The sequence below is a fragment of the Pithys albifrons genome, chromosome 5, assembly GCF_047495875.1.
Source record: "Pithys albifrons albifrons isolate INPA30051 chromosome 5, PitAlb_v1, whole genome shotgun sequence".
Taxonomy (NCBI): Eukaryota; Metazoa; Chordata; class Aves; order Passeriformes; family Thamnophilidae; genus Pithys; species Pithys albifrons.
In genome coordinates this window covers 1,958,783-1,978,367 of record NC_092462.1, presented here as the reverse complement: position 1 = coordinate 1,978,367, position 19,585 = coordinate 1,958,783, and the positions used below count along the sequence as shown (strand labels likewise).

General features: G+C 52.9%; 2 protein-coding genes across 3 annotated transcripts; both read left to right on the top strand.

Moving 5' to 3' along the window:
* Positions 1-173: 173 nt before the first annotated feature.
* On the top strand, positions 174-8,618 carry PPP2CB (protein phosphatase 2 catalytic subunit beta). The gene is made up of 7 exons (XM_071555371.1): positions 174-435; positions 4,708-4,917; positions 5,167-5,340; positions 5,546-5,635; positions 6,239-6,400; positions 7,223-7,341; positions 7,873-8,618. Exons 1-7 carry the CDS (start codon positions 334-336, stop codon positions 7,943-7,945), a joined length of 930 nt encoding a protein of 309 aa, XP_071411472.1. The 5' UTR covers positions 174-333; the 3' UTR covers positions 7,946-8,618.
* Positions 8,619-8,714: 96 nt separating this feature from the next.
* On the top strand, positions 8,715-16,517 carry GSR (glutathione-disulfide reductase). 2 transcript variants are annotated; one of them, XM_071555060.1, is made up of 13 exons: positions 8,715-8,852; positions 9,603-9,629; positions 9,884-9,972; positions 10,462-10,531; positions 10,704-10,851; positions 10,957-11,011; positions 11,089-11,188; positions 11,627-11,713; positions 11,903-12,064; positions 12,211-12,322; positions 12,401-12,532; positions 12,736-12,869; positions 15,865-16,517. In XM_071555060.1, exons 1-13 carry the CDS (start codon positions 8,724-8,726, stop codon positions 15,877-15,879), a joined length of 1,260 nt encoding a protein of 419 aa, XP_071411161.1. In that variant the 5' UTR covers positions 8,715-8,723; the 3' UTR covers positions 15,880-16,517. The 2 variants fall into 2 exon arrangements, with proteins under 2 accessions (XP_071411161.1, XP_071411160.1); XM_071555059.1 differs by lacking the exon at positions 15,865-16,517 and adding an exon at positions 13,049-13,359.
* Positions 16,518-19,585: the final 3,068 nt, after the last annotated feature.

Below are 19,585 nucleotides of genomic sequence, written 5' to 3'. Positions count from 1 at the left end.
ATGGAGCATTTTACTAATTTTCCCTTAGGACAGCGCGGGAGGGGCGGGGCAGAGGTGGGCGTGGCCGAAGGTGGGCGTGGCCATAAGGGGCGTGGCCTCTGACCGGGAGCTGTCAGGGGCGTGGCTCTGAGTTGGGGCCGCGGCGCGCCGGAAGCGCGCGCTCGGCGCACGCGTGGTGGGCGTGGCCGGAAGTGCGCAGCAGCAGCGGCGGCAGGCGGGGGGCGCCGCCATTACGCGCAGCGGAGCCGATCGGAGCGGGCCGCGCGTCCCCGGCCGCCGCCGCCGCCACACACAGGCGGGCCCGGGCCGCGGGGGGCCCGCCCGGCCCCCGCCATGGAGGAGAAGGGCTTCGCCAAGGAGCTGGACCAGTGGATCGAGCAGCTGAACGAGTGCCGGCAGCTGAGCGAGAGCCAGGTCCGCAGCCTCTGCGAGAAGGTGAGTGCGGGGCCCGGGCCTTGGGAGAGCGGAGTGGGGCCTGAGGGGTGGCGGGCACCGGGACACCGGCGTGCGGCCGGGGGGAGTCGGGGGCTGGGAGAGCGGGGTGGGGCCTGGGCGGTATCCAAGGCTGGGATGGTGCCTGGGGGATTGCGGGCACTGGGATGCAGGGATGGTGCCAGGGGGATAACGGGCACTGGAAGAGAGGGCTGGTGCCAGTGGGATCACAGGCACTGGGATGCCGGGATGGTGCCAGTGGGATAACGGGCACTGGGAGACAGGGATGGTGCCTGGGGGATAACGGGCACTTGGGAGAGAGGGGTGGTGCCAGTGGGATAACGGGCACTGGGATGCCGGGATGGTGCCAGTGGGATAACGGGCACTGGGATGCCGGGATGGTGCCAGTGGAATAGCGGGCACTGGGATGCAGGGATGGTGCCAGTGGGATATTGGAAACTGGGAGGCAGGGATGATGCGAATGGAATATCGGGCACTGGGAGACAGGGATGGTGCCAGGGGGATATTGGGCACTGGGAGACAGGGATGGTGCCAGGGGGATATCGGGCACTGGGAGACAGGGATGGTGCCTGGGGGATACTGGGCACTGGGATGCAGGGGTGGTGCCAATGGGATATCGGGCACTGAGAGACAAGGATGGTGCCAGGGGGATATTGGAAACTGGGAAGGAGGAATGATGCGAATGGGATATCGGGCACTGGGAGAGAGGGGTGGTGCCAGTGGGATATTGGAAGCTGGGAGACAGGGATGGTGCAAGTGGGATATTGGGAACTGGGAGACAGGGATGGTGCCAGTGGGATATTGGGAACTGAGATTCAGGGATGGTGGCAGGGGGATAACGGGCACTGGGATGCCGGGATGGTGGCAGGGGGATATCGGGCACTGGGATGCCGGGATGGTGCCAGTGGGACAGCAGGCACTGGGATGCCGGGATGGTGGCAGGGGGATATCGGGCACTGGGATTCAGGGATGGTGCCAGTGGGGACTGTGTCATCCCGATATCCTACATGACGTGTCGTAGCCCCGTGTGGAAAACTCATGGCCAGGTCAGTGAGGAAGCTCTCCAAGGTGCCATCCAGGGTGCCCTGTGCCATCCAGGGTGGGATGTAGGGAGGCAGAGCAGGTCAGAGGTGAGACCTGAACAGGCTCAGAGCCCGCTGAGGGGAACCAAAATAGAAAGGGGAGTGGTTGGATAAAGGGCACCACCTGCACTTCCCGACTGTGGTTTGGACAGCCCTTGGCAAATGCCTGCTTGGATTGGTTTAGTGGAGTCTGGAAAAGAATTTTTTTTTTCAGTCAGGAGAAGGATCCTTAGACTGGTGTTGGGTTTTGTCTGACCAGTCCAATAGCTCTGTGGGAACATTCCCTCCACACTGCAGACTGTGACCAAGGGAAGATTTGCCTTGGCAGATCCTGACTCCAGCCTCACCCTACTCAGCCTCTGTTTTCTTCCCTCCTTCCCTTTTTTAATCCCACATTGGCAGCTCCGTCAGTTGAGGGGGAGCTGTGGCTGCTGTTTTGGGAAGCTGGAGAACAATTCCAGCAGTAAATAGAGTGGGGAGGGTGTGTGTCCTCCAGGTGACAGGTGGGTGTGTCATCTGTCACCTCATTCTTCCAGGGTGCTGGAAACCGATGGACATGAAGGAAATACTGTGCTGTGCTCTGACTTGGCCTGTTTAAGTTTTGGGGAGTGGTTGTGTCACTTGGGAGAGGAGCTTACAGAAACCTTTGTGTGTGCAGCCCTGCCACAGAGCTGGTTTAGTTGGTTTCCTTAAAATAACCTTTGGAGAAACCCTTTTGTCACTTTTTAGCATTCCCTTTTTTGGGGCTGATTCCGGAGAGGCCAAGTAGTTCCTCTTGGGGTAATTTTGTGGAAGAGCTCAGTACTAAACAAAAAAATCAAAATGAGATGCAAGGAAAAAAAGCAAAATCCCAGTTACCATGTGGATCATTTGTGTTTTTAATTACTGGCTTAGTAGACAGTCATGAGGGAGGGATTGGACATGGTGGGGGAGTTGAGAGCTGTCCTGCTTAATCCAGGGAAAAGGATTTTTCACTAAAATATGGAAATGGCATGTGAAAGAAGGGAAGGAAAAGTCTTTCTCCTGAATTAAACAAGGAGTCTTCCATACCCACCCCTCTTGGGGCTTCTCTTTCCTACCCTTGTTCTTTGGAGGTGTGAGAAGGGCCACAGTCTGGCTGCAGGAAATTCCCAGTGTTGTGTTGAGTCATGGCCAGGAATGTTCCATCTCTCCATCTCTGCTCTCCAAGGATCTTGTACACAAACCACACGAGGAGTTGGGATGATGGGCAAGCTCACAGCCAGCCAAGAGCCTGCTCTCCAAAGTCACTTGGAGCACAGACATGGCAACTGTTGTTTAGGCTTATTTAGTAAAAACGAGGTTTATTTAATAAAAACACCTGAAGCTGCTTCTTTTCATCCTGACCTGGATATGGTTTTCATGCAGAACAAGTGGGACAGAGATGCTCAGGAAGCTGATAACATTAGTCACTGCTTTCTACAGCAAAGGTAGCTAAAATTTGCCTTTAAGTCATTGTTATTTATCAGCCTTCTGAAGTCAGTAAGTGATGATGATGCCAGGCAGCCTTGCCTGAATCAGAGATGTTTTTATTCTTGTTTTTACTGGTGCTGTTTGTTATTTTAAATCATTTGATTTCAGTGCCCACTCCACACAGTGCAGGCAAAAGCAGGGGTTAGTTACTGCTTTTCTGGGGTGTTTCAATTCATGGTGAAGATTCTGTAGAGCTTGAAAATAATCACGTGAGGGCAAACTTGGGCTCCTGAGCCTGCCTTAACCCAGCTCTGCAGAGTTAAAATGCCAGGCTGGCTCTGGCCACGTGCACGGATGTGTGTCCACAGGGCGAGCTAAAATGGGCTGCATGGGAACAGCTGGTTGGCAGCGTAAGGAGCTGCTGCTCATCTGCTGCCAGCTCCTCCCTTCTCATGAGGGGAACCTTCTGGATCCTCCTAGTACCAAAATTTCAGCACCTGGGATGGATTTAAGGGGAGGATAGTTGCCCTGTTGGTGTGGAAAGGGAGCTCTGCTGAGCCCCAGCTTCAGACCAAACGCCAGCCTGTTGCTCTGTGCTGCAGTCAGAACACACAGAGCAGCTGCTTTGTGGGTTTATATTTGTCTCTCCCTGAGGGTGGAAGCTCTCCAAAGGCACTATAAATGCTTTTAGAGATGTGTGAGCAGAATCTGAGTGCTACTATTGCACTCCAGTACAACACATTCAGCAGTTCCCAGGTGGGTCAGAAGTGCAAGGCAGACCCCACATCATCGAGTCCACTTGCAGGATGTGCCTTCAAGGATCAAGGTCACATCCCTTGGTTTATGTTCCATACAGAGGGACACTCTGGATGCTGTCCAAGCTGTCCAGACTGCTTGGGGTTTAGTTATTCCTTCCAAATACATGCTTTCCCTGGAAGAGGCAAGGCAGCAAACATTGGAATGGGAACTCTGTCATCCCTGGGGGGCCTGCTGAAGGTATCCTTGGGAAGCAGCTCCTTCCTGGCAGCGGCAGGTGGCAGCTGCCTCATCCTGATGTGGCAAAGAACACCCAGACTGTCACCTGCTGGTGACTGCTCAGCGCTGGTGATCTTCCACCCCTTTTGTTGGGATCAGGCCAAGCCAACCCGTGGGTGTTCCCTGTGCCTCCGATGTGCCTGGAGCGCTGATCGGCATCAGTCGGGGAGCTGGAGGCAGCACAACAAGCCTGGTATTTGATAAGGATAATAAGGTGGTGCAGATAGGCTGCATTACATGGCTGTAATTAGCAGAGGAACTGCTGGGTGTGGAAGAAGAGATAACTAAATCCAGGGATGCCATCCCTCCATCTGTGGCTGTTTTGTTGCCAGCTGGGCATTGCCAGGGAAGCTGATCGGGGCTCCATATTTTTCACTTGCCTCTGACTTTACTTTTCTAGTTGTATGTCACTTGCTTTTAGAGGTTGCTAAACTGTTGTGCTTGGAAAAGGATTGGAATTCCATCAGGGAAAAAGTGCCCTGGGCAAAGGAACCTGGCCTTACCATAGCAAAGCTGCTTGTCTTTGTGCACAGGGATTTGTGAAACACACCTTGTCTGTCCTCATCCACAAAACTGTTTTTCCAGTGGTCAGCTTGAGCCATGTGGATGAATCCGGGTTTCCAGCAGGAATGCAGTGGGATAACATCTGCACCTGCTTCTGCAAGAGTTTCCTACCTTTTTGTCCTAAATGTGTTTTTCTTGCCAGGCTAAAGAAATCCTTACAAAGGAATCCAACGTGCAAGAGGTACGATGCCCCGTCACCGTCTGCGGGGATGTCCACGGGCAGTTCCACGACCTCATGGAGCTCTTCCGGATCGGCGGGAAATCCCCAGACACAAACTACCTGTTCATGGGAGACTACGTGGACAGAGGCTATTACTCCGTGGAGACAGTCACCCTCCTAGTAGCGTTGAAGGTATGGCTTGATATTTTTGGGGTAAAACCCTGTGTTTCTGGGGAGTTTGGAATTATTTTCTCGGGAATGATACGCTCCAGAGACTGTGGAATTGACTTGAGCTCAGCGGATGTAACTTGATAGGCATCCATGGCCACGTGCTGAGCGCAGAGCTGAGCGCTTGGCTGCTGTTGGCAGGATTCCATTTCTGTTTCTTTCCATGCCCCTGGTGCAGTTCCTGTGCTAAGGAAGCGTTTCCTTCGTCCCCAGGTGCGCTACCCGGAACGCATCACGATCCTGAGGGGCAACCACGAGAGCAGGCAAATCACACAAGTCTACGGCTTCTACGACGAGTGCCTGCGCAAGTACGGCAACGCCAACGTCTGGAAGTACTTCACAGACCTCTTTGATTATCTCCCACTCACAGCTCTAGTAGATGGCCAGGTAAGCCTTGGCTAAGGAAAACGCTCTGTTTGCTGGAGTTCTGCAGGCTGGATTGTCCCACAGCCACATGAGCTGCCCCCAAACAAGCTCCTTAAAGTCACGATTGAGGGCTGTCACTGTGAACAGAGCTCAAAGCTGCTGTTTTGGAAATCATTCTTAACATGATGCACTGAATGGATTGCTGTGGGTTTTTTTCCTGGAACAGATATTCTGCCTCCACGGTGGCCTCTCTCCATCCATAGATACACTGGATCATATCAGGGCTCTGGATCGCCTGCAGGAAGTTCCACACGAGGTAATATGGAAGGAAATGTCTCAAGCAGTTAAATAAGGGAAATGTATCCTCAGGTTGAAATCCATTTAAACATGGTTGCACATGGATTATGGCCTTCCCAAAAGCCAGGGCAGATGGGCATTTGGGCAAAACACACCCAAGTCAGTCTGCTTTGATTACAGCAGCCTACCAAAGAGGCTTGGGGGGGGGGGGGGTTGACAGCTGTTTCCCACAGAATTGTGGGGTTTTTGGACTGGCTGACTCAAAGGGCAGTATTTGGCAGGGGAAGGTGTTTACCACCTTCAGCCTCATCACAGCCATGGTTGTGAACTGACAGCCACCCTGTGAAGCCACATTGTGTCACCATCCTTCCTCCCCAGCCAGTTCCTCCTTTGGTCGTGTTTCACCCTTTTTTCATCACTTTCAGGGGGCCTGAAACCAGGAATGAAAAACCACCTTTGGAGTTCCCAGCACAGCTGGAAGTTGTGGTGGAGTGTTTGGAGCTCGTGTGAATGTTGAATAAACTCCTTGTGCTGAGAGGGACGTGCTGGCAGTCTTGTTACTGTAAACAAACCCCATTTAACCATCTTGGCAGTGAGCTAACAGCAGTGACTCTTTCCCAAGGGCCCGATGTGTGATCTGTTGTGGTCGGATCCGGATGACCGCGGCGGCTGGGGAATATCTCCACGTGGTGCTGGCTACACCTTTGGGCAGGATATCTCCGAAACATTTAACCACGCCAATGGGCTCACACTGGTCTCCCGTGCTCACCAGCTGGTCATGGAGGTAGGGCAAGCACTCTGCTAGCCAGGGCTAACCAAACATGGGCCAGGTGGTGTCACCTCCCTGACACCTTCCACCGCTGGGTTTGTTGACACCCAAATCTTACACAGGTAAGGACCAAAGAGAGGCTTTAGTCATGTGAAAACAACAAGCAACATAAAATTATGTGTTCTGACCTGCAGTGTAAATAAGGGGATGTCCTGCCCTTTCCAAGTAAATTTCCACCTGCAAGTAAATTGCCAAAGGGACCCTGTCACACCCTGTTTGTGGCAGGAATAACCTCTTTCCATGCTGACAGATCTACTTGGACTGCTGCTGCATCCAACAGTAATACTCAGTGGTCAGATGTGACAGGGATTAAGCCATTTTTGGCTGTCTGCAGGCTATTCTTGGATGTCTTGCTGGAAAACTGCCAGGCGGGTCAATGGAGTAGATGTATTTTTAAAATCTGGTGCAGGTAAATGTCTGAAGTCACCCACATCCAGCAGGCAAATTGTCTTTTGTGGTAGATGAAAGCTGAAGGCATCCTTAAAAATCTCAAGGTGTTTTTTGTTGTACAATCCATAATTTTTACATAAAACTGATACAACACATGAGTGAGGAATGGATAATCTCCCGTGGAGTGCTTGAAGTTGGTTTTACCAGGTACCTACTGCTGCTTCGTGCAGTAGATCACATGTTTTGAAATGAAACTAAGTCAGTTGGAAATACTTGAGGAAATCTCCAGTTTCACAAGTGCCTTGGAGCATTTCAGGCCTGAAGAGGAACTTTAGGCAGGCTGAGGTTTAACCAGAGCCCTTTTCTTTTCCTCTCTCTCCCTGGCAGGGTTATAACTGGTGCCACGACCGGAATGTGGTTACCATTTTCAGTGCCCCCAATTACTGTTACCGCTGTGGGAACCAGGCTGCTATCATGGAACTAGATGACACTTTAAAATATTCCTTGTGAGTATCCTGGCTTGGGCTGTTTTTATTTCCTGACAGGTCTGTGAGGAATGTCTGATCCTTTCCATAGGGATTCTCCATGAAAAGCCAGCTCAGACTACTCCAGAATTAACATTGTTTGCTCTACCCTAAAAATGAGTAGTGAGTTAAGCTCCTAAAAGCTCCTCTTCTGGCGCTCTGGAGAATTGGAGCTTCTGCACTTAAATCCCACTATTGCCCAAGCTTGATGAAAAGGGTAAAAATAGATTTATGTATTTAATTTTTTGTAGCACTGAGCTTTGTAAAGGTGGGTGAGAGGGTCTAAATGTTGTGTTCAGCTGTGCTGACATGGAAGTGGGGATGGACTGTGGGCAGCTGACCAACTGAGTTTTAACTCCCATGGGAGACTTGTTTTGGGACCTGGAATCATTTATGTAGAAGCAGCTAGGTTGAGTAAATCAATAGCAGTGGGAGAACAGGTCTGGTATTTATTGTGGCATTGGAAAATGACTTGTGGAGGGAGGGTATTTGATCCCTTTCTCTTCCCTGCAGCCTCCAGTTTGACCCAGCACCTCGTCGTGGAGAGCCTCATGTTACCCGTCGTACCCCAGACTACTTCCTATAAACCTCTCCCAGCCTTTGTAGAAGGAAGTACACCTGGCATTTAAAAAAAAAGCAACAATATTTACACGTTTCTGTAAGAAATCAGGGTTCGTCTCAACTTCAAATGCCCATCATGGACCAAAATGTGCCATACAAAGGACGAAGAGCGTTTAGCACAACTTGAGACTGAATTCCTTACAACACTCTGTCCCGTGCCCATCAGCCCGAAAAGTCAGTTTGCCTGCTGTATTTGTAGTCATTGTTTTCCTTCTGGACTGTTCAGAGAGGAAAAGGTAACTCTAACAAACACTTCATCTCCTTTGACGCTTCTTTGTACATTTTTAGTTCTAGTGTTTAACTGGCATGAATTAGAGTTTGTTTTCCAGGGAAATACACACTAACTCCATCCCCCACCACTCTTTATTTTATCGGAAAGACCGCTCGATTTAACTGGAGAAAGGAAGTGATTCCTGCTTGGGAGTACGTTGTCATAACCTGAATAAAAGTGTTCCCTTTTTAGCTCTATTCCCATTCTGTGCTTATCCTGCCTTTTTTTTTTTGGGGGGGGGGTTTATTTTATCTCCTTTTTTTGTCATTTCCCCCCTCTCCACCTCCCCTCTGTATATTTGTCCTGGAAGTGCTTGCAGATCCTCCTGGCTGTACCCGAACCAATAAACTCGCCTTTGTCAGCCCCAGCCCGTGGTGTCGTGCGGGACCGGGGCGGGACCGGGCGGGCCGGGGGCGGCCCCGGGGCGGGGCGGGGCGGGGCGGGGCGGCGGGGTCAGACCGAGCCCGGAGCGATGGCGGCGGCCGCGTACGAGCTGCTGGTGCTGGGCGGGGGTTCCGGGGGACTGGCGGGGGCCCGGCGAGCGGCGGAGCTCGGGGCGAGAGTGGCGCTGGTGGAGCCGCGGCGCCTCGGCGGCACCTGCGTGAGTCACTTGCGGGGGGACCCGCCGTGGGGATGGGGACAGCAGGAAGTGGGTGTCGCGGCTCGGGGTCCCCCACGCTGGCCCCGGTGCCCTCGGGGGTGGTCGCGGTGCGGGGAGTCCGCGGGAAGGAATCGCCCTGCTGGGGTCGCAGCGTTGCGCAAGGGCCTGGCTTGTCACGCTGGGGGAGGACGGATCCCAATCCCCCTCTCCCCGCTGCTTCTTCCCGGCCGTTTCCAAGCTGTTTCCAAGCCGCTGACGGGCTGCTGATGGATCCTGGGTCTGTGCAGCAGAACTGCAAGGAGGCAAAGCAGAGCTTGTGGGCACGGCGAGCCGGTAACACACCCCAAAACCAAACTTGTTCCTCAAACAAGCCAAGACAGCCTCTAGTTTTATTCCTTAAGTGCATTCAGCTGGAAAAATTGTCATAGAGGATCAGAAATACAGGAAGGGGATGGCAAAGACCTTTCTCCTAGTAAATCGCTTTTAAATGATCAGTGTTAAAAAACCCCTTGTGTTTGAAGGCTCCACCTTCTATATTCTCTTTCAAGGAAGTGAAGGAAAACTCAAACCGCAAGACCTTGAGCCGCCCAGGGCAGTTACACCCCTCTTTTGCCAGGAATCTGTAACCCCGCCTTTATTTCCCGGACAGAGAGCTGAGATGCAGCACCAGCCTGCTGTGGGATGCTCTCCTGAGAGCTGCCTTTGGAAAACTGAGCCTTAACACTGAGACTTGCTCTTATTCCCCCCCAGGTCAATGTTGGGTGTGTGCCAAAGAAGGTAAGGGTGTTTTGCCACCACCACTGGTGGCATCTCTGGTGGCTTGGGTTGGGTCTGGGGTTGGGTGGCTGCCTAACTGCAGGGAGGTGCTGGCACAGGCTGTGGGGAGGAAGGAGTGGGAAGGTTGCAGGGCTTTGGAATGTATTGTGTCCCATGGGCTGCTCTGGGCAGGTGTGAGGCACGGGGAAGCGTGGTGGGGGCTTTCCCAAAATCCAACTGGTCTTCCCAAGCCAACTTGTATTTTGTGTGAGCAGGTGATGTGGAACACAGCTGTCCACGCCGAGTTTATCCATGATCATGCTGACTATGGCTTTGAAACAGCCGGTGTCAAGTTCAGCTGGAGGTAAGAATGGAAAAAGCTGGTTGGAAATGAGCATCTCACAGTGAGTATCCCACGTGGAGCAGCCACAGGTCAGCACTGTGGCCCTGTGGCTCATTGTCCACCTCCAAGGGGTCCCTGCCTGCCTTGAGGCTTCCCGTGGGTGGGTGCAGAGCTGGATATATGGCTGTATTTCAGAAAAGAAGGGTAGCACACCGGCTGTGGGAAGAGACTTCAGAAAGGACAAATGCAGGGAAGGCAGGCACAAAAACCTCACATTGGTGGGGAAGGGATCACAGGGGCCTGTTTCATTTTGTGACATGGATGCCATGTACCAAAGGGATGGAGTTCACAGAATCATCTAGGTTGGAAAAGACCTCAGAGATTATAGAGTCCAACCCTTGACTGATCACCACCTTGTGAAGCAGACCATGACACTAAGTGCCACGTTGTTTTCCCTGAGCTCTGGAGGTTCATTTGCTGGCAGTGATGGTATTTCCTGCTCTGTTCCAGAACCATCAAGGAGAAGCGTGACGCGTACGTGCGGCGGCTCAACGACATCTATGAGAACAACGTAAAGAAGGTGAGCCTGGGATGTGTTTCTGCTGTGGGCCTAGTGGGAAAGTAGGCTCTGGTGGATTTTGGCCACTTTCCCAGCCTTAACATGTCTCCTCCAGCTGTGGGAGCCCTGGCTCCATTAGCTGTCTCTTGCACCCCATCCTGCTGTTAATCCTGTAACTGTTACCCCCCCTAAGGCTCAGATTGACATCATTCGGGGCTATGGGAAGTTCACCGCTGATCCTGAGCCAACCATTGAAGTGAATGGGAAAAAGTACACGGCCCCTCACATCCTCATAGCCACGGGTGGGCGCCCGGCTGTCCCTTCCGACAGGGAAATTCCTGGTGAGCCTACTGAAATTGCCCAGGAGAGGGGTCTGCCAGACCAAAGAGGGCTTGGGGAGGGGAAGTGGGACAGGTAAGGGGTGTGAAAGGGGCTCTGCTTTGCAGGTGCCAGTCTGGGGATGACCAGTGATGGCTTCTTCGACCTGGAGGAGCTTCCCAGGTAAAGTGGGGCTCACCCCCTGTATCCGCTGGATGCAGCTCCACGTGCCTGGCCACGGCATCGTCACTTCTCCGCAGGCGCAGCGTTATCGTCGGGGCCGGCTACATCGCGGTGGAAATTGCAGGGATCCTTTCCACACTGGGCTCCAAGTCATCCCTGCTGATCCGCCAGGACAAGGTGGTGCCACCGTCTGTCCCCAGGGGTGCTTCCCACCTGGCAGTCACATCCCAGCCCCTGGGGATTTCTGCCTGTCAGCTCCTTGTAAAGAAGGGTCTGAGCTGGCACGGGAATGAGGATGCAGAGGGTGTTGGCATTGGGCTGATGGGTGTAAGGAGGGGCAGGGGGGAGCGTGTTTTGGCAGCACCAGCCTGTGTGTTCGGCATTTCTATAGCTGTGCATGCCACTGCACCCATTCTCTTAAGCTTTATTTCAAGTCACAACTTGAAAAGAGGATAAAAGGAAAAGAAAATAATGGGAAAACAAACAGAGAGGTTTAAGCAGAAGTGCCCCAAACCTCTCGGATCCCAGGAGCAGGGACGTGCTGGTGGAGAGACTGCCAGGCAGTGCCTTTGCCTGCAGACCCTCATCTGACAGGGCTGGGGGTTCCCTGCCCAGGTCCTGCGGACCTTCGACTCCATGATCAGCTCAAACTGCACCCAGGAGCTGGAGAACAGTGGGGTGGATGTCTGGAAGCACACACAGGTACAAACATGCAGAGCAGCCCTGCAGCTTGTCCCATCCCTCCTGGAGGGGCAGGGCTGGGGGAAACCTGCCATTTTGGGTGCTGCTTGTTGAGCCACCATTCTGGTGACATCCCTGGTTCTGTGGCACACCTGCAAAGCAAAAGCCATCAGCACCTTCTTGCCCTGCAGCTTCTGCTATTCCCCACAGGTCAAGACTGTCACTAAGTCCCCTCAGGGGCTACTGGATGTGACGGTGACCTCCTCGGTGCCCGGCCACAAGCCGACACAGGGAGTGATCCGGGATGTGGACTGCCTGCTGTGGGCTGTGGGGCGGGAGCCCAACACGGAGCAGCTGTGCCTGGACCAAGTGGTGAGGTGGCAGCACATCCCTTCTGTCACAGGATGGTGTTCCCACCACTTGCCCCCCACCCCCACGGGCACAGGTCCCCCCATGGGCATGGCCTGTCCAATCCCTCCTGGAATGCAAGCCACCATGGCTGCTGTTTCCCATGGCAGGGCGTGCAGGTGGACGCCAAGGGCCACGTGGTGGTGGATGAGTACCAGAACACCACCCGGAGAGGGGTCTATGCCATCGGGGATGTCTGTGGGAAAGCCCTCCTCACCCCAGGTACTGTGGCCGTGCCCCCTCCCCTGCACAGCCCCTCAGTGCCAGGCTGTGGCTCAGGCTCCCTGCCCCTCCCCGCAGTGGCCATTGCAGCTGGAAGGAAGCTGGCCCACAGGCTCTTCGAGGGCAAGCAGGATTCCAAGCTGGACTACACCAACATCCCCACCGTCGTCTTCAGCCACCCACCCATTGGCACTGTGGGACTCACCGAAGGTGGGGACAGGCAGGGCATGGAGGGGGGTGTTGAAGGGGCTGGGGGCACTGTGGCTCACTGCTGCTGCTCTGATGCTCAAGGGGAATGTTTGATCTTCTGCAAATGCTCTGAGCTTTAAAAAATGGGCTTTGAGTCCCTGTTTGGGAATGCTTTGTGTGGATGCTGCATCCTCTCAGCCCACATGCTGTGCTTTCTGCTGCAGAGGAAGCTGTGGCTGCACATGGGAGGGAGAATGTGAAGATCTACAGCACATCCTTCAACCCCTTGTACCACGCTGTCACCCAGAGGAAGGTGAAGTGTGTCATGAAGCTGGTGTGTGTTGGCAAGGAGGAGAAGGTGAGTGGAGGGGACCAGAGGGGTCAGCAAAGGGGTGGTGCAGACCACAGCGGGCTGTCCTCTTACCCCATGTGGTCAGCTCCGACCTGCTCAGCCTGGGCCTTGGGCTGGGATCAAAGTTCACACCTGGATTTTGAATGGTGTTGGGTCCCAACTGGCCTCCCACTTCTTCCCCAAAGGTGGTGGGATTGCACATGCAAGGGATGGGGTGTGACGAGATCCTGCAGGGCTTTGCCGTGGCCATCAAAATGGGGGCCACCAAGGCCGACCTGGACAACACCGTCGCCATCCACCCCACTTCTGCTGAAGAGCTGGTGACATTGCGCTGAGGCTCTGGGCACAGGCACCCCCAGGGTGGCAGCTGCAGCTGGGAAAAGTGTTTCATATGTTTTAAAAAGTGCCTTAGTACCAGATGGGCACTTGGAGAGCGTGTCTGCAAAGTTGTCACAGTATGCTCTGGGGTAGGAAATAAATACGATGATGCTGGTGAGTCTCTGCCTTTTGCTCTATGGTGCCTGTCTCCAGAGGTGGCACTGTCCCTGCATGTGGTCTGGGGGAAGGCTGGCAGTGGCCAGACTCCTCCTGTACCATCCCTGACACGGGGGCTGTGCAGGGAGTAGCAAAGCAAGGCAGGACAGATCAGTGCTTAGGGCACTTGTGGGTGCTGGGGTATCCCTGGTGGGCTCCCTCCTCCTCTTTATCTCTGGAGGGGTGCACCAGGGATGCATCAGCATCACTGTTGGATGTAGGTCAAAAGCTCCCTGAAACCTAAGGGCAAACAGCCAAAGGAAGGGAATGCTCATGCTGAGCCCAAGTGTGGAGCTCCAGCCTTTGCTGAGGTGTTTCCACCCAGTTTGACAAAACTGTAGGAGGAAGGAAAATCCCACCCAGCCCCCTTGACGTCATCAGCATGTGTTAAAAGAGTATATAGGACTGCAAGGGGCTGAAGTGCAGGCAAAAGCCCAAATGTGAGTGGTATCCTCAGTTATCCGTGTCAGTCTTTGGAAAAATAACCATTTGCAAAGTATATTGTTGACTGAAGCACAGGCAATTCCCTCTGAGCTTGCTGCAGGCACATGAGAGGGATGACTTTGAGTTAATTCATAATTAATTACCTACTTTGAACCATGGGGACTTTACTCTCTAAGTCAATGGCATTTTGTCAGTATTTTTATTTTCTTTTAGCTGACAAGTGTGGTGCCTTGATTTTAAGGGATATTTTTAAGTGTTTCCAAGGTACGTCCTGTGCCTCACAGCCTGAGCACGGATCAAAGTGTTTGAAAAAAAAAAAGGTGGGGATGCACAGACTCAGAGAGGGCCGTGCGTTTCCGTGCCTGACAAACACACCTCGAGCGCCGTGTTTTGGGGGGCACCAGGCTCCTTTGGGAGCTTTAGAGTCCTGAAACCAATGGGGCATTTTGCGGGGCTCAGAAATTGAGGCAAAGTCCTGTGTATCTCGGGGCGGCTCAAAGTCCCGCCTTGCTGGTACTGTTAGAACCAGTCCCAGCTGGGCAGCCTTAGGGCAGCGAAAGGGACACCCCAGCCGTATTGCGGGAGTGCCAAACGAGGCAGGTTAAGGCTTTGATCGCAAAGCCCAGTCGCGATTTGGGGCTCCGACAGAGCCCGCGCAGGTGCCGGGGCGGGCCGGGAGGGGCGGTGGCGCCCTCCGGTGGGCACGGCCGGTACTGCAGCCCAGCGGCGCCGCCCCGGCCCGGCGCCAGCGCTGCTTCGGAGCTCTCACCTTGGCCACCTGAGGCCGGGTTTGAGCCCCCAGACTGCAGCATCTGTCCCTTCCTTGAGCCCAAACACTGCACAGCGCTTGGTCACTGTTTAGGAGTCCAGAAATTGACCTTACGGCCTTTAAGGCGCCATCAATGCGGGACTTAATCTCTGGTTTTAAGCTCGGAGCCCAAACACAAAGCACTCAGGCTCTGCCTCACACTCCCAAAACGCAGCACTTGGTCTCTGTGAACCCAAAAGCTGAGTGACCCTCTTATCAGGACCCCAAATCACAGGACTCATTATTGGGTTTGAGCCCCCAAAATGCACCACTTGGTCACTCCTGGTGAGCCCAAACGCACAGGACCTTGACTCTGCCTCAAACCTCCAAAACTCAGGACTCAATTGCTGTATCTGAGTCCCAAAATTGCCCACATGAGCCTGGTTTAAGGACTCCAAAATGCAGGATTTATTCTCTGTTTTTAAGGTCTAGCCTGATTTTGAGCCCCCAAAACACAGAACTGCTTTGTGCTTCTGAGCCCAAATTGGCAGAATTCGATCCCTATTCCAAACACCTCAACCCAGCTCTCTACGTCTCTTATCTCCACCCTCGTACCCCACCCACTCCGTGTTTAGCTGTGGCCGCGTCCCAGATCCCACCCTTCCAATGCCACACCTCATTGCCCACCCCTGGCCCTCCCACTCCTCTTATAGCCATGGCCCCTCCCAGACCCCACCCCTTATCGCTGTCACTGCTCAGTGCCCACCCCTGGCCCTCCCACTCCTTTTATAGCCATGGCCCCTCCCAGACCCCACCCCTGATTGCTGTCACTGCTCAGTGCCCACCCCTGGCCCTCCCACTCCTTTTATAGCCATGGTCCCACCCAGACCCCACCCCTGATTGCTGTCACTCCTCAGTGCCCACCCCTGGCCCTCCCACTCCTTTTATAGCCATTGACCCACCCATCCCTCCTCCCACCCACTCCTTTTTTACTCATGGCCCCTCCCAGACCCCACCCCGATCTCTGTCACTCCTCTCTTCAATTCCCACCCACAACAGTTACAGCCATTGACCCACCCCATCCCTCCTCCCACCCACTCCTTTCACAGCCATTGCCCCACCCAGACCCCTCCCCTCATATCTGTCACTCCTCAGTCCCCACCTCTCACCCCACCCTCTCCTGCTCTATTAGACACTCAAGATTTGAAAAAAAGTACCACAAAAATCCTCTTTCCATTTCCATAATCTTGTTATTTTCTCTGTATTTCATTCCAGATATTCTGGCACTAAGGAAGGCACTGGCCCTCTCTGCTGCCCCTGGCACCTCATGGCTTCTGGGAAAATCCAAGGGAAGGGACACAAGAGCTGGGAAGAGGCACAATCCCTGTCCTGGCTGAGCAGTGCCCGCACCAGCAACATCTCCAGTCTTTCCACACATCACCTTTGGAGCACAAGGAACAGCCCAGCCTGGGCCCGGTTTGGCTTTACCTGTCTGTGTGTGCAGGGACATGGGAACTGCAGAACACCTGGAATTAGTGTCCTGGGAGCCCAGTTCCATGGACTGGGTGTCCCCCAGATGGTCTTTACCAGCATAAAATACACATGACCTCAGGGACAAATACTGACAGCTGAGCTGGCACATCTGGCCCAGGTGACCCGTCCAGGGAAAACAAACCAGTGACAATCTGACTCAAACATCAGACACTGCAGATTTCATTTCCCACAAACTCCAGCTCTTTTGGGCACCTCTTGCTTAAATGTTTTCCCTGTTGGAAGAGATCCATTCGTCTTTTTAATGCCCAGGACACCCAAGTTAGGGAAAAACAACCAGCATTCCCTGAACAACTTCATCACCATCTGCAGTCAGGGACCAATGGACAGGAGCCTGCCCTGAACAGGCTCACAGATGGGGCTCCCAGGGTGCTGGTAAGCCCATTACTGCCCAAGTGTGAATGATCCTGGGCAAACCCACGAGTGTGGCACAAGCCCCAGAGCCACCAGCAGCTCCAGCTGCAGGCAGATGTTCCTCCTACCCAGCTGTTTGGGGGTGCGGGTGAAGGTCCCGTCACGGTCCGGCACTGGGAGTCGTCCCCACCTCAGACCCCGCACTGAGCCTTGGCCTTGGGGGAGCCAATTGCCTTGTCACAGCCCACTTCCTGCAGGAAAAGGGAAAGGCTGGGCATTAGGAGAGAGTTCTTCCCTGGGAGGGTGGGCAGGCCCTGGCACAGGGTGCCCAGAGAGGCTGTGGCTGCCCCAGCCCTGGGAGTGTCCAAGGCCAGGCTGGAGCAACCTGGGCTAATGGAAGGAGTCCTTGCCCATGGCAGGGGTGGAAGGAGATGAGCTTTAAGATCTATTCCAACTCACACTGGTCTGTGATTCCATGATTCTGGATCTCTCTGGGCATCCCCTTGCCTGCTGCATCCAGGGGGTCTGGTGGCAGAGGACACCCCAGGTCCCTCCCAACCCAAACCATTCTGACATTCCATGATTATTCTAGGATCTTTTCCTGCATGGAATTTGCACTATTTCCTTCTCTCTGTTTCCAGCAGATGGAGCTGCCAGCCGGCAAAAAAGACGGAAGTGTTCTGGGACAGGGCCCAGCCCTGCTGCTCACTGAGTTAAGTGTGTGTGTGTGTGCAGGGAGAGCTGGGCTGGGATTCTTACACAAATCCCTCCCACCTGGATGCAGCAGGGCCTTCAGCATCCTCTCTTGGTCAGAGCTTTCTCTAACTGTGGTTCTTTCCTGTGCCCAGCTCTGGGCCCCCAACATTCTGGGATCCTGGAATTCCATCTGCAATTCCATGTGGGAAAACTGCACTTAATACAATGTCTGTGCATGGCTGGACTTGCTTATCCTCCATTTCTAGCACAGCATAATTCCATACACAGTTGTTACAATTCCATACAGAGTTATGCTGAAAAAGATACAGGTTTGAATTCATACTGGGATAATACTCTGCCTGTCTGTTCTCAGGGAACAGTTGACAGAGATTTTGGTTTAAATTTAAACCAGCCTGTGACACATCAAAAAGAAATAAATATATTCAGAAGCTTAAAAGTTGACTAAGCATGAAGGGAAGGGAAAGAAGAATATAATCACAGGGAATAGGTGAGGAGCTTCAGCTCTAATTAAGCAAGGCAGAAATACTATAAATATATATATAAAAAAATATATTTTAAGATCTATAACAAACTTGCTGTGAATCCCTCACTCCCCTTTTTCATCTGCTGATTTACATTAGAGTTTGGCTTTGCTGTGATATGTTTTATATTCCCAGCTCAAGTGGATGAATAATCTGCAACTCAGTCCTGTCTTGCTTGTTACAGCCATCCTGCTGTCAGCCTCATTCTTCATAATTGTACAGGAGAGGAGAAGTTTAAGATCCTTTCAAAAAATACCTTGACAAACTATTTGCTTTGGTCCCAGCTCAGACTGGGCACATAAATGACTCTGAGGGGAGGATAAGCAGTTTAGCCCATTCAGAAGAGCTCTGTGTACAACTTCCAAACTGGCACATCTCCCTGGGATTGCCCATTTCAAAGTGAGAAATTGGCTTCTCAGTGTGCACTTGATTCTCCTCATGCAATTAAATGTCAGGAAGAACAAACTATTCATTGCAATGGGTTATTTTTAGGATGGTTTTCTTGCACAGCTCACAGTAGCTGAAACCTACTGGGATATTCAGCTTATCTAGAGACAAACCCCTCTGAGCTGTTTCATGGAAAATAGCATGGAAAGTCTGACAGATGAAAAGACAAAGAAAACACTTGAGGAGTGAATTCTACCACCTTAATTCATAAATACCCTCAGAGCTTGTACTTGGCAGCTCAAATCCTGCCTGACCCAGACCCCACACCTGCTCCTGTGCCAAACAGACAGTGCAGGACAAAGTTCAATCCCACCTTGCAGCAATTCCAAGGAGTTGGTGACACTGCAGTGAAATCCCAGCCTGGGACAAGGGTGTCCTGCCTGTGGATGGGTCTTGGTTAGTGCAGGTGCTCCAGGCTGGGACTGACAGTCCCTGCCCCACTCCCTGTCCTGTGCCAGAGCCCCAGGAACAGGAACAGGGGTTTGGTGAGGCTGCAGGACCCTCATGCTCTGCAAGAGAGGGAAGAGGAGCCCTGATGGCCCAGGCCTGGGCAGGGGCTCCCTGTGCAACATCAATCCAATTTTCATTCCATGGCTTGTCCTGGTTCACTGAGGCACAGGACAAGCCATGCACTTGTCTCTTCCTGATTTCTCAGACATCCACAGAGCAAAGTCCTGCTCTTTTTGCCACCCTCAGGAGCTTTCCCACTGTCCAGTAGACCAGGGGACATTTTCCAAGGTCCTCAGAAATCTTCTGGAGTTGACTCATTACTGAGCTCAGGACAAAAGAACAACTAATTTTTTAGCACTTACTACATGAAATTGTCTTTTTCTGTGCCAACACACTCCTGTTCCTCCCATCTCTGAAGGTTCCTTCTCCTTATTCCAGCCTCAGGATTCATGAGGAGATGTCACACATGCAAGTCCCCATCCCAAACCCTGAGGTTGGGCACAGTCTTGGCTGCTCCAGGGGATTCTCTCCATGTGCCCAACATCAAAACAATTCCATCCCTGCAGAATCACCTTGAACTGTTGCTGTAACATCAGAGAACTGATTGGCCAAATCCAGAGGTAAGAGATGGGCCTGGTCAGGATGTGAGACCTTAAAGTGCCTGTTTGTGTGTGGGGGCTGTGACTGGGATTTCTGCAGGGAATGAGGCTGCTGTGCTTGGAAACCCAGGCTGGGACTGGGCAGGTTTTCACCTGGGGACACTCTCACTTCACTGCTTTGCACATTTTCTCTGCTATATTAAATGAAAATAGGCCTTGCCCTTATCAAATTCCCTCATGGAAGCAGATCACTGTTATTTATCATCCTGCAATATTTGGGTATCCTGCTGGTCTTTCCCTTTCCTCAGGTCATTTATGTTTCTGTCTTTGTGCCTGTCCCACTGATTTATCCCTGCC

Excerpts from the sequence above, each read along its gene's own strand:
- PPP2CB (XM_071555371.1), top strand. The coding sequence starts at position 334 with ATGGAGGAGAAGGGCTTCGCCAAGGAGCTGGACCAGTGGATCGAGCAG. Across the intron at positions 5,636-6,238 it reads TGCAGGAAGTTCCACACGAG|GGCCCGATGTGTGATCTGTT; the intron begins GTAATATGGAAG and ends CTCTTTCCCAAG. Across the intron at positions 7,342-7,872 it reads GACACTTTAAAATATTCCTT|CCTCCAGTTTGACCCAGCAC; the intron begins GTGAGTATCCTG and ends TCTTCCCTGCAG.
- GSR (XM_071555059.1), top strand. The coding sequence starts at position 8,724 with ATGGCGGCGGCCGCGTACGAGCTGCTGGTGCTGGGCGGGGGTTCCGGG. Across the intron at positions 11,012-11,088 it reads GACCTGGAGGAGCTTCCCAG|GCGCAGCGTTATCGTCGGGG; the intron begins GTAAAGTGGGGC and ends ACTTCTCCGCAG. Across the intron at positions 11,714-11,902 it reads ATGTCTGGAAGCACACACAG|GTCAAGACTGTCACTAAGTC; the intron begins GTACAAACATGC and ends TATTCCCCACAG.